The 15,497-nt window shown below is 36.9% G+C and overlaps 1 protein-coding gene across 3 annotated transcripts in view; it reads right to left on the reverse strand.

Moving 5' to 3' along the window:
* Positions 1–15,497, reverse strand: part of LOC144973668 (uncharacterized) — a 121,379-nt gene that overhangs the window by 83,144 nt on the left and 22,738 nt on the right. For all 3 annotated transcript variants that reach the window (XM_078916401.1, XM_078916403.1, XM_078916404.1), the window contains 8 exons: positions 15,060–15,226; positions 14,646–14,838; positions 13,193–13,476; positions 12,653–12,857; positions 10,513–10,682; positions 8,522–8,743; positions 6,671–6,931; positions 5,514–5,670 (listed from right to left, as the gene is read on the reverse strand). In XM_078916401.1, coding sequence (XP_078772527.1) covers positions 5,514–5,670; positions 6,671–6,931; positions 8,522–8,743; positions 10,513–10,682; positions 12,653–12,857; positions 13,193–13,476; positions 14,646–14,838; positions 15,060–15,226 — 1,659 coding nt within the window. The remainder of the gene's footprint in view (positions 1–5,513; positions 5,671–6,670; positions 6,932–8,521; positions 8,744–10,512; positions 10,683–12,652; positions 12,858–13,192; positions 13,477–14,645; positions 14,839–15,059; positions 15,227–15,497) is intronic.

Genomic DNA, 15,497 nt, shown 5'->3' on the forward strand with positions numbered 1-15,497 from the left:
ACTTGAATGATGTCCGTGGTTGACTGTCAATTCTATTTAGGCCAATGGAAGTTAAGACTTGAATGATGTCCGTGGTTGACTGTCAATTCTATTTAGGCCAATGGAAGTTAAGACTTGAATGATGTCCGTGGTTGACTGTCAATTCTATTTAGGCCAATGGAAGTTAAGACTTGAATGATGTCCGTGGTTGACTGTCAATTCTATTTAGGCCAATGGAAGTTAAGACTTGAATGATGTCCGTGGTTGACTGTCAATTCTATTTAGGCCAATGGAAGTTAAGACTTGAATGATGTCCGTGGTTGACTGTCAATTCTATTTAGGCCAATGGAAGTTAAGACTTGAATGATGTCCGTGGTTGACTGTCAATTCTATTTAGGCCAATGGAAGTTAAGACTTGAATGATGTCCGTGGTTGACTGTCAATTCTATTTAGGCCAATGGAAGTTAAGACTTGAATGATGTCCGTGGTTGACTGTCAATTCTATTTAGGCCAATGGAAGTTAAGACTTGAATGATGTCCGTGGTTGACTGTCAATTCTATTTAGGCCAATGGAAGTTAAGACTTGAATGATGTCCGTGGTTGACTGTCAATTCTATTTAGGCCAATGGAAGTTAAGACTTGAATGATGTCCGTGGTTGACTGTCAATTCTATTTAGCCAATGGAAGTTAAGACTTGAATGATGTCCGTGGTTGACTGTCAATTCTATTTAGGCCAATGGAAGTTAAGACTTGAATGATGTCCGTGGTTGACTGTCAATTCTATTTAGGCCAATGGAAGTTAAGACTTGAATGATGTCCGTGGTTGACTGTCAATTCTATTTAGGCCAATGGAAGTTAAGACTTGAATGATGTCCGTGTGACTGTCAATTCTATTTAGGCCAATGGAAGTTAAGACTTGAATGATGTCCGTGGTTGACTGTCAATTCTATTTAGGCCAATGGAAGTTAAGACTTGAATGATGTCCGTGGTTGACTGTCAATTCTATTTAGGCCAATGGAAGTTAAGACTTGAATGATGTCCGTGGTTGACTGTCAATTCTATTTAGGCCAATGGAAGTTAAGACTTGAATGATGTCCGTGGTTGACTGTCAATTCTATTTAGGCCAATGGAAGTTAAGACTTGAATGATGTCCGTGGTTGACTGTCAATTCTATTTAGGCCAATGGAAGTTAGGACTTGAATGATGTCCGTGTTGACTGTCAATTCTATTTAGGCCAATGGAAGTTAGACTTGAATGATGTCCGTGGTTGACTGTCAATTCTATTTAGGCCAATGGAAGTTAAGACTTGAATGATGTCCGTGGTTGACTGTCAATTCTATTTAGGCCAATGGAAGTTAGGACTTGAATGATGTCCGTGGTTGACTGTCAATTCTATTTAGGCCAATGGAAGTTAGGACTTGAATGATGTCCGTGGTTGACTGTCATTCTATTTAGGCCAATGGAAGTTAAGACTTGAATGATGTCCGTGGTTGACTGTCAATTCTATTTAGGCCAATGGAAGTTAAGACTTGAATGATGTCCGTGGTTGACTGTCAATTCTATTTAGGCCAATGGAAGTTAGGACTTGAATGATGTCCGTGGTTGACTGTCAATTCTATTTAGGCAATGGAAGTTAAGACTTGAATGATGTCCGTGGTTGACTGTCAATTCTATTTAGGCCAATGGAAGTTAGACTTGAATGATGTCCGTGGTTGACTGTCAATTCTATTTAGGCCAATGGAAGTTAGACTTGAATGATGTCCGTGGTTGACTGTCAATTCTATTTAGGCCAATGGAAGTTAAGACTTGAATGATGTCCGTGGTTGACTGTCAATTCTATTTAGGCCAATGGAAGTTAAGACTTGAATGATGTCCGTGGTTGACTGTCAATTCTATTTAGGCCAATGGAAGTTAAGACTTGAATGATGTCCGTGGTTGACTGTCAATTCTATTTAGGCCAATGGAAGTTAAGACTTGAATGATGTCCGTGGTTGACTGTCAATTCTATTTAGGCCAATGGAAGTTAAGACTTGAATGATGTCCGTGGTTGACTGTCAATTCTATTTAGGCCAATGGAAGTTAAGACTTGAATGATGTCCGTGGTTGACTGTCAATTCTATTTAGGCCAATGGAAGTTAAGACTTGAATGATGTCCGTGGTTGACTGTCAATTCTATTTAGGCCAATGGAAGTTAAGACTTGAATGATGTCCGTGGTTGACTGTCAATTCTATTTAGGCCAATGGAAGTTAAGACTTGAATGATGTCCGTGTTGACTGTCAATTCTATTTAGGCCAATGGAAGTTAGGACTTGAATGATGTCCGTGGTTGACTGTCAATTCTATTTAGGCCAATGGAAGTTAGGACTTGAATGATGTCCGTGGTTGACTGTCAATTCTATTTAGGCCAATGGAAGTTAAGACTTGAATGATGTCCGTGGTTGACTGTCAATTCTATTTAGGCCAATGGAAGTTAAGACTTGAATGATGTCCGTGGTTGACTGTCAATTCTATTTAGGCCAATGGAAGTTAAGACTTGAATGATGTCCGTGGTTGACTGTCAATTCTATTTAGGCCAATGGAAGTTAAGACTTGAATGATGTCCGTGGTTGACTGTCAATTCTATTAGGCCAATGGAAGTTAAGACTTGAATGATGTCCGTGGTTGACTGTCAATTCTATTTAGGCCAATGGAAGTTAAGACTTGAATGATGTCCGTGGTTGACTGTCAATTCTATTTAGGCCAATGGAAGTTAAGACTTGAATGATGTCCGTGGTTGACTGTCAATTCTATTTAGGCCAATGGAAGTTAAGACTTGAATGATGTCCGTGGTTGACTGTCAATTCTATTTAGCCAATGGAAGTTAAGACTTGAATGATGTCCGTGGTTGACTGTCAATTCTATTTAGGCCATGGAAGTTAAGACTTGAATGATGTCCGTGTTGACTGTCAATTCTATTAGGCCAATGGAAGTTAAGACTTGAATGATGTCCGTGGTTGACTGTCAATTCTATTAGGCCAATGGAAGTTAAGACTTGAATGATGTCCGTGGTTGACTGTCAATTCTATTTAGGCCAATGGAAGTTAAGACTTGAATGATGTCCTGGTTGACTGTCAATTCTATTTAGGCAATGGAAGTTAGACTTGAATGATGTCCGTGGTTGACTGTCAATTCTATTTAGGCCAATGGAAGTTAAGACTTGAATGATGTCCGTGGTTGACTGTCAATTCTATTTAGGCCAATGGAAGTTAAGACTTGAATGATGTCCGTGGTTGACTGTCAATTCTATTTAGGCCAATGGAAGTTAAGACTTGAATGATGTCCGTGGTTGACTGTCAATTCTATTTAGGCCAATGGAAGTTAAGACTTGAATGATGTCCGTGGTTGACTGTCAATTCTATTTAGGCCAATGGAAGTTAAGACTTGAATGATGTCCGTGGTTGACTGTCAATTCTATTTAGGCCAATGAAGTAAGACTTGAATGATGTCCGTGGTTGACTGTCAATTCTATTTAGGCCAATGGAAGTTAGACTTGAATGATGTCCGTGGTTGACTGTCAATTCTATTTAGGCCAATGGAAGTTAAGACTGAATGATGTCCGTGGTTGACTGTCAATTCTATTTAGGCCAATGGAAGTTAAGACTTGAATGATGTCCGTGGTTGACTGTCAATTCTATTTAGGCCAATGGAAGTTAAGACTTGAATGATGTCCGTGGTTGACTGTCAATTCTATTTAGGCCAATGGAAGTTAAGACTTGAATGATGTCCGTGGTTGACTGTCAATTCTATTTAGGCCAATGGAAGTTAAGACTTGAATGATGTCCGTGGTTGACTGTCAATTCTATTTAGGCCAATGGAAGTTAAACTTGAATGATGTCCGTGGTTGACTGTCAATTCTATTTAGGCCAATGGAAGTTAAGACTTGAATGATGTCCGTGGTTGACTGTCAATTCTATTTAGGCCAATGGAAGTTAAGACTTGAATGATGTCCGTGGTTGACTGTCAATTCTATTTAGGCCAATGGAAGTTAGGACTTGAATGATGTCCGTGGTTGACTGTCAATTCTATTTAGGCCAATGGAAGTTAAGACTTGAATGATGTCCGTGGTTGACTGTCAATTCTATTTAGGCCAATGGAAGTTAAGACTTGAATGATGTCCGTGGTTGACTGTCAATTCTATTTAGGCCAATGGAAGTTAAGACTTGAATGATGTCCGTGGTTGACTGTCAATTCTATTTAGGCCAATGGAAGTTAAGACTTGAATGATGTCCGTGGTTGACTGTCAATTCTATTTAGGCCAATGAAGTTAGGACTTGAATGATGTCCGTGGTTGACTGTCAATTCTATTTAGGCCAATGGAAGTTAAGACTTGAATGATGTCCGTGGTTGACTGTCAATTCTATTTAGGCCAATGGAAGTTAAGACTTGAATGATGTCCGTGGTTGACTGTCAATTCTATTTAGGCCAATGGAAGTTAGGACTTGAATGATGTCCGTGGTTGACTGTCAATTCTATTTAGGCCAATGGAAGTTAAGACTTGAATGATGTCCGTGGTTGACTGTCAATTCTATTTAGGCCAATGGAAGTTAAGACTTGAATGATGTCCGTGGTTGACTGTCAATTCTATTTAGGCCAATGGAAGTTAAGACTTGAATGATGTCCGTGGTTGACTGTCAATTCTATTTAGGCCAATGGAAGTTAAGACTTGAATGATGTCCGTGGTTGACTGTCAATTCTATTTAGGCCAATGGAAGTTAGGACCGACGTAAACGGAGATTGAAACTCAAAGAAATTGAACAAAAAATAAAAACAACAAATAAAGAAACAAAAGAGAAAGTGTGTTCTGATTGATCACATTATTTCAGTCAGTTTCAAAGCCAATAGAAAAACTTTTGTCTCCACTACACTTTCTAACCATGTTTTTGGTTGTTCTTTGATGCAAACCCTTCGATTTTGGACTCTCGTTCACTCTCAACTCGCGAGCCAAAATTTGATATTATGAATAGCTTCTCTTAGCTCAAACTTATGAACCAGTTGTATCATCAATTACCTATACATTAATGCCATTCTTGATACTACAATAAATACAGTTGAACCATATCCAGGGCACAGAAAAAAAAATAGAAGCATTTATCTATTGATATATATTTTGCACAATGATTTAAAACCCAGTGGTCCCAGAGTTATCACTAAAATGTATAGTTTCTTTTGGAACTAGCATCCTGTTTAGGTGGGGTTTTTTTTCGAAGAACATATAATAATGGATTGCACAAAGAGGATCGTTCAATATTTCTCTATAGTATTATCAATACTTGGCTTAATACACCCCAAATAGTAAATAAAAATAAATTCCATCATAATAATGATAATACTTATACTACTACGACTACTATTTCTACTCCTACTACTACTACTACTACTACTACTACTAATAATAATAATAATAATAATAATAATAATAATAATAATAATAATAATAATAATAATAATAATAATAATAATAATAATAATAATAAGGAATTCCAGACATGACTTACCTATGGACACGTCGGATCCACTGTCCATGTTTATGGTGAACGTGACTGGGTCACCTGTCTGCACATCATTGAGGTCAGAGGACAGTACGGGATTAACAATTGGGCTTGTGACCAAAAAAACACCAGAAATGGACAGAATGTGCACTCCATTAGTGGCCTAAAAATAAATAAAATTGTTCATCTGCTGTTATTTGCCTAGTGGTGTAAAGTTTTAAGTATTTATTCAGATGCCAGAAATCAACTCATTTACAATAAACAAGAGAAAAGAAAAGTTTTTTAGTAACACCAAGGATTATAATTTACTCTCAAAGAGGCCTCTCTCTCTCTCTGTCTCTCCCTCTCTCTCTCTCTCTCTCTCCTCTCTCTCTCTCTCTCTCTGTATTTCGCTATTTCAGGACTCAGAAAAGTGAGTGACCAGGCACTGATGTTGATAATAACAGGACATAAAGTTAGTAGAAAAGTACCAGAAGACAATAGAGAATTAAAACTTTGTGGCAATGGGGGTTCAAAAACCTACCAACCTACTGTTACGACAACTCCACCTGGCCGCGAGCAGGACGTTATACAGTTGATGCCATCCACCACTCAACAAATGTGGTTTCAAATGTAGTGTCTATCCTGAGCCCATCTCCCGGCTTCTAGAGGTCATAGGTTCAATACATACAAGCCAGCAGTTATGCTTAAGCACTAATTCTCATTACAAACCTATAACATAGGGACGATTGAGACTCAGTCCCAATGGGATAAGGGATTTAAAGAACCTTGGCGTCAGCCAAAAGGTGTATAAAATGACTACTATTTCCATTACACTTGTAAACTGACAATGGCCGTTCATATTGGATCCCTCATTTGCATTGGCTTTGCTTTCTTCTTCTTCTCCTTCTACCTCTTCTACTACTACTACCACTACCACTACTACTACTACTACTACTACTACTACTACTACTATTACTACTACCACTTCTACTACTACTGCTACCACTACTACTATCACTACTACTACTACTACCACTACTACTACTACTACCACTACTACTACTACTACTACTACTACTACTACTACTACTACTACTACTACTACTACTACTACTACTACTACTACTACTACTATTACAACAACCAATACTAATTCTTCCTCTTCATATAAACAAACTTACATTTATTTCATATTGATATTCATTCGCAGGCAATCCTGAAATCAGCTCAGACTCCCAGCGGAATGCAGCCGGATTGGATCTACCATTATCGACTGCAACAGGGTTGCCGCCCAGACTGATGTTGAATACAATCTGACTTCCAGAATCCATCTCCCACACCAGTCTAAAGTCTTGATTGGCGAGCGCACCAAGTGTCAATAGGCGCAGGTTTGACATTAAACTAATTATGCGAACGTCTGATGAGTTTGTGTTAGAACCAATCTGGAATGAAAACAACATTAAATGTTAATTCTGTATCAAATTCAATGTAGGTTGTCATATTATTCTTTTAAGTAGAGAGAATGTGTTTTTAGTTGATTTTGGTACTTTTTATTTATTTTTTTTTGGGGGGGGGGGGGGGGGGTTGGAGATTGATATATAAAAAAAACGAAAACAAAAGAAAAAAAAAATCCCAATCTGGTTATTAATTATCATTTTCTTAGAGAATTGGTTGAGGGAGATTAGATCACATTCTATCTAGGTGCACATTATTGCAGATCTAATAGCAGAGCGTGATCAAGGGCTTGATTTAACACAATTGTATTTGACAGTATTTTGGGTTGGTTTGAGAGTATTTCCACTTCAACAAAGAGCCCACATAGCAAGTTGGGTTATCAGACCAGCAAATAAATACCCGTCGCTTTCTCCCATCAATGAGCTGTAAAAACATATCAATATCACACTCCTATTCTAGGGATCGTATGGATATATTAATCTCTGAAGAAAAAAATTACATCAAAAGGCAAGTGTAAATGAACGATCATTCGTAATTGTGATTTATTCATTCACTGTGAATAGTAACACCCAAGTTTTCTGGCCAGAATAAAACAGCTGTTTTCGAATTATACGGAAATGTAGGCTTAATAAGGAAATCGGATGAGTCATATAAAAACATTTTTACAATCAACGAATTGTGACACGCAATGCAGTTTTTGGAAATGATGTCATTGTGACTTATAGGGAATGAGATTAGCGGAAGAGTAGCATCCCTTGATTGGACGTCACTGGCGGAGAAGTTATTTGTAAACAAACCAACTACAAGCCAAGCCGCTCCAAATACAACATTCAATATTCGTATTTCTGTACAAAAATGCAAATAATTATCAACGTAGATCTTTTCTTTTCTCCATTATGAAAGTTAACAAAATATGATGTAGACTACAAATTTAAAATAAAAGATGGTTTGTTTACAAATAACTTCTCCGCCGGTGATGTCCAATCAAGGGACGCTACTCTTCCACTAATCTCATTCCCTATTGTCTCAAAACGTACTACGTCGTATTAGTTTAATTGCTAAAGCATTACTGTATAGTAGCAAATGTTAAACTACCATTAAGCTAATAATACATTTCATCGAGGAGAACATATATAGTTTATTAATCAGTTAACTGCCGGACTCTGGAAATTTTATTTTATTAATTTGGCCGGAAAACTCGTTCTTCAAATATCGGGAAATGTAAATGTTGCTGCTCGAAGCTCGAAGAAATAAATAACAATGTGAAATTGAATGTAAGTTTCGATTTAATAACAAAAAAAACAGATAATTATTATCATCATCATAATCGTCATCATTATCATCATCATCATCATCATTATTATTATTATTATGATTATTATTATTATTATTATTATTATTATTATTATTATTATTATTAATATTATCATAATCATCATAGCCATAATCATTATAATCGACATCATCATCATCATCATCATAAGCAGCATCAGCAGCGGCAACCAAGATAGCAACAATAATAAAAATTACAAACAAATTCATATGAACCAAAAGAAATTCTTTATAGATGGACTTACATCATTATAGCAGGAAATAGTTACAGTGAATGTCCCAATGGCGTAGGTATTAGAAACACTGAATTCCAATGGGGCCGGCGATGAAGGAAGGTACACAAAATCAGGAGTAGCGTCTCCGAAATCCACGGTACAGTTGTTAATTGTGCCCGCAGCCACTGATACGTTGATGCTTGTGGGAGACCCAAACTGGGTGTCATTTACGATAACTAATAACCCTTCAATCTAAATGAATGATAATAGAAAAAAAATATGGACAAATTAATACTTGTAATTTTTTATCACTTGGATCAAAAGGAAGTGGCCGAGCGATTAAGGCATTGTATTATGACCTGGATTGTACCGAAACGAACTCCGGTTCAGGCATTTCAGTTTTCTTTTCCCTTGGGCAAGATTATTTACCCCCAATTGTTCACTTTAGACATTATGGGTAATTTCTATTGACCTCAGACGCTTATTTGGTGGATTACCTATATTCCTTCGTGGAATTCCTAGACATTCTCATAACAGTATTCTGTCGGGTGACCCTGGTGCTTATAAATGAATTAAGGTCAACTTACATAATTTGAGTTAGAATAACTGCCGTCATTGAAGAAAGTGGGCTTTGTTTCGTTAATTTAATAAAACAAACTTCCGAATTCTGATCAATTATTGTTATTGTAAGAAGTATTCACGGCTGTCTATCCCTCTACATGATGATGATGATGATGATGATGATGATGATGATGATGATGATGATGATGATGACGATGATGATGATGATGATAGTGATGATGATGATGATAGTGATGATGATGATGATGATGATGATGATGATGATGATGATGATGATGATGATGAGTGATGATGATGATGATGACGATGATGATGATGATGATGATTAGTGATGATGATTATGATGACGATGATGATGACGATGATGATGATGATGATGATGATGATGACGACGATGATGATGATGATGATGATGATGATCATGATGATTGTGATCATGATGATGATGATGATGATGATGATGATGATGATGATGATGATGATAATGATGATGATGAATTTCGACATAATATCGCATTGACGCAATATGTCACATAATTCATATGTTGATAATCAAACATTCACTCGCACCAAGAACAAGAGAAGAGTAAAAAAGATTAATTATAGATGATGAAAATTGTTAAACAATGATAATAAAATTTCTTTTAAAATCATTTTAACAGTAAAAATAATCAATAATGTAGTTATCGTAAATTTAATTATTGAAATATAAAATGAAAAAGATGATATCTAAAATATGTCCTGTAATCATTTCATGGGTATCAACCAGACTATAACGTTCATGGTTACACATAGTTTTGTGTTATGGCAAGTTGTATTTCCTGATGGCAATTTTGTGAGTTTCTTAACCAAGCGCACAGCATCTATAGTCTGGTTAATACAATTTAGTGAGAATTACTCATAAAAATGGCAAAATCCAATAATAGAGACCCGAATGACGTCAATTTTGTTCTATCTATATAGATCATGCCCATTCATCCACAAACCGGGTGGATATATCCAGAAACTGTAGACAAAGTGACACCTCGTGAAAACTGACCAAGTAAACAAGGTTTTCAGCCAGACATCAGATAAACTATTCGTTTACACGCTCAATTTTCATGAGTTGTCACTTCGCCTACAGTTTTGGGATATTCGTTCGGTCATATCTAGATAAATTATTTGAACGTCTAAATGGGGCGTAAAAGAACTGTATTAACAAGGAATGAATTCACCTCGGGTTTGAATTTGATGTCATAATTGTATCCTGAAATATATATCAATTAAATCATGTTAGTGGTTTATAACTGTGACAAGGCACCAAAAATCCACACAGCTAGCCTAGTTTAGTTCTTATTAAGTATTGTATTATTGTGTTGTTATAATTGTTGAAGGTCGAAATTGAAAATAGACAACCTTGCCTGAAATAACAAAAAGATTAATTTTGCTCCACTACATACCCTTTCTTGAGCGTAAACCATGGTGCTGTTTTCCTTGCTTACAGAGTTGTCGTAAATGGTCAGGGATAGATTGTAGTCACCGGGTGTTGCAAATGTGTACACGAGTGTGTCGTTATCTGATGACTGGATTAGAACATTGTCTACTGTCCAATTGTAGCGCAAGCCAGTGCCTGAAAAACAGGTTGCAGAGGGAGTCAAAATCAGTGGACGGTAACTCTTTTATTTTGATGGACAGGTTACAACATACACATGACAACAAATAGAAAAATAAACCAGACTAGAGAAGACATGCTCATTCAACCCATTCCTGTTTGTTTGTTTTTGTTTTTAAGGGTTTCACGGCGCTTGCAACACATTAAGGTCATATCAGCGCCAGTAAAAAGGAAGAAATTGGGATAGTAACAAGTTCTAGAATTACAATTATAGCGCCCAAGAAAAGGTAAGCCAAAGGGGAATTGGTTCAAACAGGAAACAGATGTAGATTCCAGGAGCACACTATCAAAGTACTTAGTTTGAGATCACTAAATGTCTCATCCAGACACAAGCACAGGTCCCCACTAAGAGGAATACACTCAAATGTTTATAAATCCTATATAATATGTAAACAAAACATAATACATTACATAACAGAGATATGATTTACAAGGAAAAAAATATCCCCAAACTAACTATACATTTGACTGTTTCCCTCTCAGCAAGGATCCGGTCAGGGCCAGGACAAAACCAAGTAATCTATATACATTCCAAGACATGGACAGAAAGCTAGTTGGAAAACATATATAGAGGGATAGAAGACACAGTAAGTACCTCCCTGCCCACTATGGGAGGTCAGGAACCCCACCCAGCAACCCATTCCTGGTTATTATAATACAATGTGCATCAGTTGAGTTATTGACTACCTTTGGATTCAAGTTAAAGAAATAAATATTATATGTATTTGTTGAGCTGAATCAATTAAAATTTATGCCACGATGTTTCAAAATAAAAATATTGAATTTTAATGGTTTTCACCATCCTCACTAAAACCAAAAAAAAAAATGAAAAGGGAAAGGCTGCGAAAAGAGGCAATATTGTTGCAATTCTGTAAGAACCAATTGGTATTTTATTACCAAGAGGATGATTACATCTCTAATCATCAGTCTCTCTCTTTCCCGAGTAGTAACTCTAACAATTTAAAAGCCAAGTGGATATTCTATTTATTGTAATGATTCCTTACCTCCTTTTCTCTTTGATTGGCTTCAAAAATCCATACCTTTTTCATTCACATAAATATCTGCAACATCCTTTAAAAGTTTCATCTCTCCTTCCAACCTTATCTCTCCGATTCTCTCTCACACATAAATACACACACACCAACAGATCTCTATACTTCCCTTGCACACACACAAACACACATTTCTCTATTTCAGTCTCTCCCATACCCCTTTTACCCATCAACCTCCTTTTCTTCATGATTTGATTTCATTATTTAAATGTAAACTTTTTTTTATACCATTCAGTTCTCTCTCAACATCATTAGCGTGTTTTGTCTGTCGCCTGACGAAGGTCCATGGCCCAAACACCGTTCACCGTTTATCTATGTACAAAACTGTTATTTCGTTTCGAAACTTCAATTTTCATCATTCTGTTAGTATTTTTACAATACAGGGCTTCAGTCAACCCCATTACTCTCTCTCTCTCTCTTTCTTTCCACCATTTTCAATATAAGGAATGATAATGACATCACTCAGGTCTTTGTTATTGTTTTTAGATAACCATTTTGGCGATTAGTTTCACTTAATCTTACAAATAGATACTGTTCGCTTAGCAGAGAAACTCACCTTGCCATCCGGAAATATAACGGACCAACACACAAAACTATGTGTAACCTTGAACGCTTATAGTCTGGTTAATGCAGTTTAGTGAGAATTACTCATAAACATGGATGGCAAAAAACAACAACAAAGACCGAAGTGACTTCAACTTCATTCTCTCTATAAGACTACAAATGTTCGAAGTTACACTTAATTTTGTGTGTTGATACACTATATCCGACTGGCGGATGTGTATTTTACATAAACACATATCATCAAATTGTACGGACATGATCTTTATGCAGATGGCCTCTCTACCATTAGAAATATTTTTGTATATTACATACCTGCATGTTGTGATGCATTAAAGACAGCTACTTCTCCAGATGCAACGTAAGTGGGTCCTAAGATAATGACGACGATGTCGATGTCTGCGATTAGGGTAATATCAGTGCTGTTTTGTACCGGGGTACCAAAACCTCTATTGTTGGACACTGTGATGTTGATAGGAAAATCTCCGGTGTTCCCATTTAGTGTGTACATCAAACTGGTCTGTTTTATCAGTGATGAGCGGTTGAAAAATTAATGTTGGAAAGGTCAAGTTATTGAAAGAAAAAAAAATGATATGAAATAGTCAATAGCGTGTGTTGGGATGAGGTTACTTCCTCTGATGATGTTGGTGATGACGGTGATGATGACGACGACGACGACGACGACGACGATGATGATGATGATGATGATGATGATGAGAATGATGATGATGAGAATCATGGTGATGATGATGATGATGATAATGGTGGTGGTAGTGGTGGTGGTTATGATAATGATCTTGCTAAAAGCAGACAAAGAAACTGGTGTTGAAGATTGTCCTCATTGTAATTACGTACCTTTGATCCGTAAGAGACTAAAGGTTGGGCGACATGACGGCTGTTAAAGACTGAAGCTCCACCCGATGCGAAGACAATCCCTACAGAGGCAGTCTGATGGGCTTTCACAATGTCGTCATCATCCGTTGTATCAACGACTGAAATCTTCCCGCTGGCGGTTCCATCTTCCTCTATTGCTAGGATATATCCTGGCTTGACGTCAAGAGGAGATGTTAGCATCATAACATTTTCACCAGTTGCCGCGAAGGAGTGAGGAATTACGTATTCAGCTCTGTATGAGTCGACTGAAAGAGTTTTAAAAAATGGACAAAAGGTGGTCTGAGAATTGTTTTACCATACATATGAGTATAACCTTCCATTATTTTCTTGTAGATTCCTGTTCCTTCATACGCTGACCTCCTTTATCACCCCAATCACTCCCCTGGGACACCCTAAACACTACCCACGCCACGATAACGTTTCATTCATACTGCAATCACCATTGATTACAGACGATACAAGTTGATTTGCATTTTATTTTATTTATTTTCCACGTTGTGTATTGTTGTGCTGACAAAGGGTTTGTACCCAAAACGTCCATTGTCTGTATTGTTCCCATACAAAGCCTCTCCATTTTCACTCTTTCGTTAGTATTTTTACGATCGCAGGCTTCAGGCAGCCCCTACCGTTTTCATTTAAATCACCTCAACATAATGCCGAATGGAGGCGATGGGTAACAATTTTGTTCTTAGCAACATACTCTAATGTTTCAAGGTTTGGTCATTTGAGTGTTCACCCTTAACTGAGTTGCATTCCTATTTTCGTTAAAAACTGCTTTACAGGTAGATTATTATCTTATCAATTATTACAGTTCTTGGTAAAATAAGAACTATTCCAAAGCAAAATAAACTCTTATGTTAAAATTTCTAAATCATTGAATGTATTAAAGTGGATACATTGATTAGTCTTTAACCCGTGATATGAAATGTATCCAATGAGATGCTATTAAAATTAGGAACTAAAACTTAACTTTACAATAACATTAAGCATAGTCTAGAGCAATTATTTGATTGGGCTTCTTTTGGACTCTACGTCTTGGGGAACGTCTCCAAGGTAGGTCTATGACCTGCATTTGCATGATCTTTGTTACTTAAAATGAACAACAAAGAGCACTGGTGCCATATTCTTTTACACTGCCCCTTCCCTCCTCTCTCTCTCTCTCTCTCTCTCTCTCTCTCTCTCTCTCTCTCTCTCTCTCTCTCTCTCTCTCTCTCTCTCTCTCTCTCTCTCTTTATCTCTATATATCTTTCTTTATTGAAATGAACATTTCTGGCTATCTTGAGATCTCTGCGAATCATTTTAAGAACTTAAAATGCTTATTCACCTCGTGCAATGGTTTAAATTATATTGATATGTTGATATAGCAGATTTTGTTTTTTGTATAGATCGTAGAAACTTTTTCAGAGTGTTTTACCTGTAATTACGGAGCCATCCCCAAACCTCGAAGAAGAGGCTGCACAAGATGAATTACACGATATATCTTGCATGCAGAACGTATCTGTTGGAATGCAAGTTTTTCCGACTATACTGTACATTGATGGGCAAGATGACTCACAAGCATTTGTGGTAAGACAGTATGAATTGGACGAACATGTCGGAGACAGTACCTTAGAGGATAAAAAGATAAAGTCTCAATTTTACTGGTCTATAAATCAAAATCTGTAGAAAATTTTTTTAACACTTTTAAATGGTATACAATTTGTTACTATCCTTCAAGGTTGTAAAACTCAACACAGTTCTAAGTAAATGTATATTTTTTTTCCGGTAGTAATTAATAATAGCCATAATAGACACGTTTTCTTTCAAACATGTCTTTATAACCATTTACCATAAATTTTACAAGACCTGTCCTCTTGACATGAGCTCTGATTCCGTACATCTTCCCATAGCCCCCGATCGCTGTACTGACCAAGAGAATTGAACGAGCTGTGTCCACGTTATTGGCAGTGCCACTTGGTGCGGTTGACCATAGCCCAGTATATTCGATAATGGGATCTGCGAAGTCATGATAAAGTGATAGGTCAGGACTTTTAGAGCTTGTGGATTCCAATTCGGAATTAAAAGTAAATTACAATAGAGCATGCATACACAATTATCAAATAAGCAAATGTATGGCTGATATTTTTTATACAGGTACAACAAATTCTACCAAAGTAAATATACCATCTCTATAGCCCGCATGAGACTACTCAGTCTGAGTGTCAAGGCACAGGTATTGATGATGGTGATGACGGTGTTGGTGGTGGCGTTGATGATGCTAATAATA

Source organism: Berghia stephanieae, chromosome 5, assembly GCF_034508935.2.
Source record: "Berghia stephanieae isolate SIO BIC M18660-M18661 chromosome 5, UCSD_Bste_1.3, whole genome shotgun sequence".
Taxonomy (NCBI): domain Eukaryota; kingdom Metazoa; phylum Mollusca; class Gastropoda; order Nudibranchia; family Aeolidiidae; genus Berghia; species Berghia stephanieae.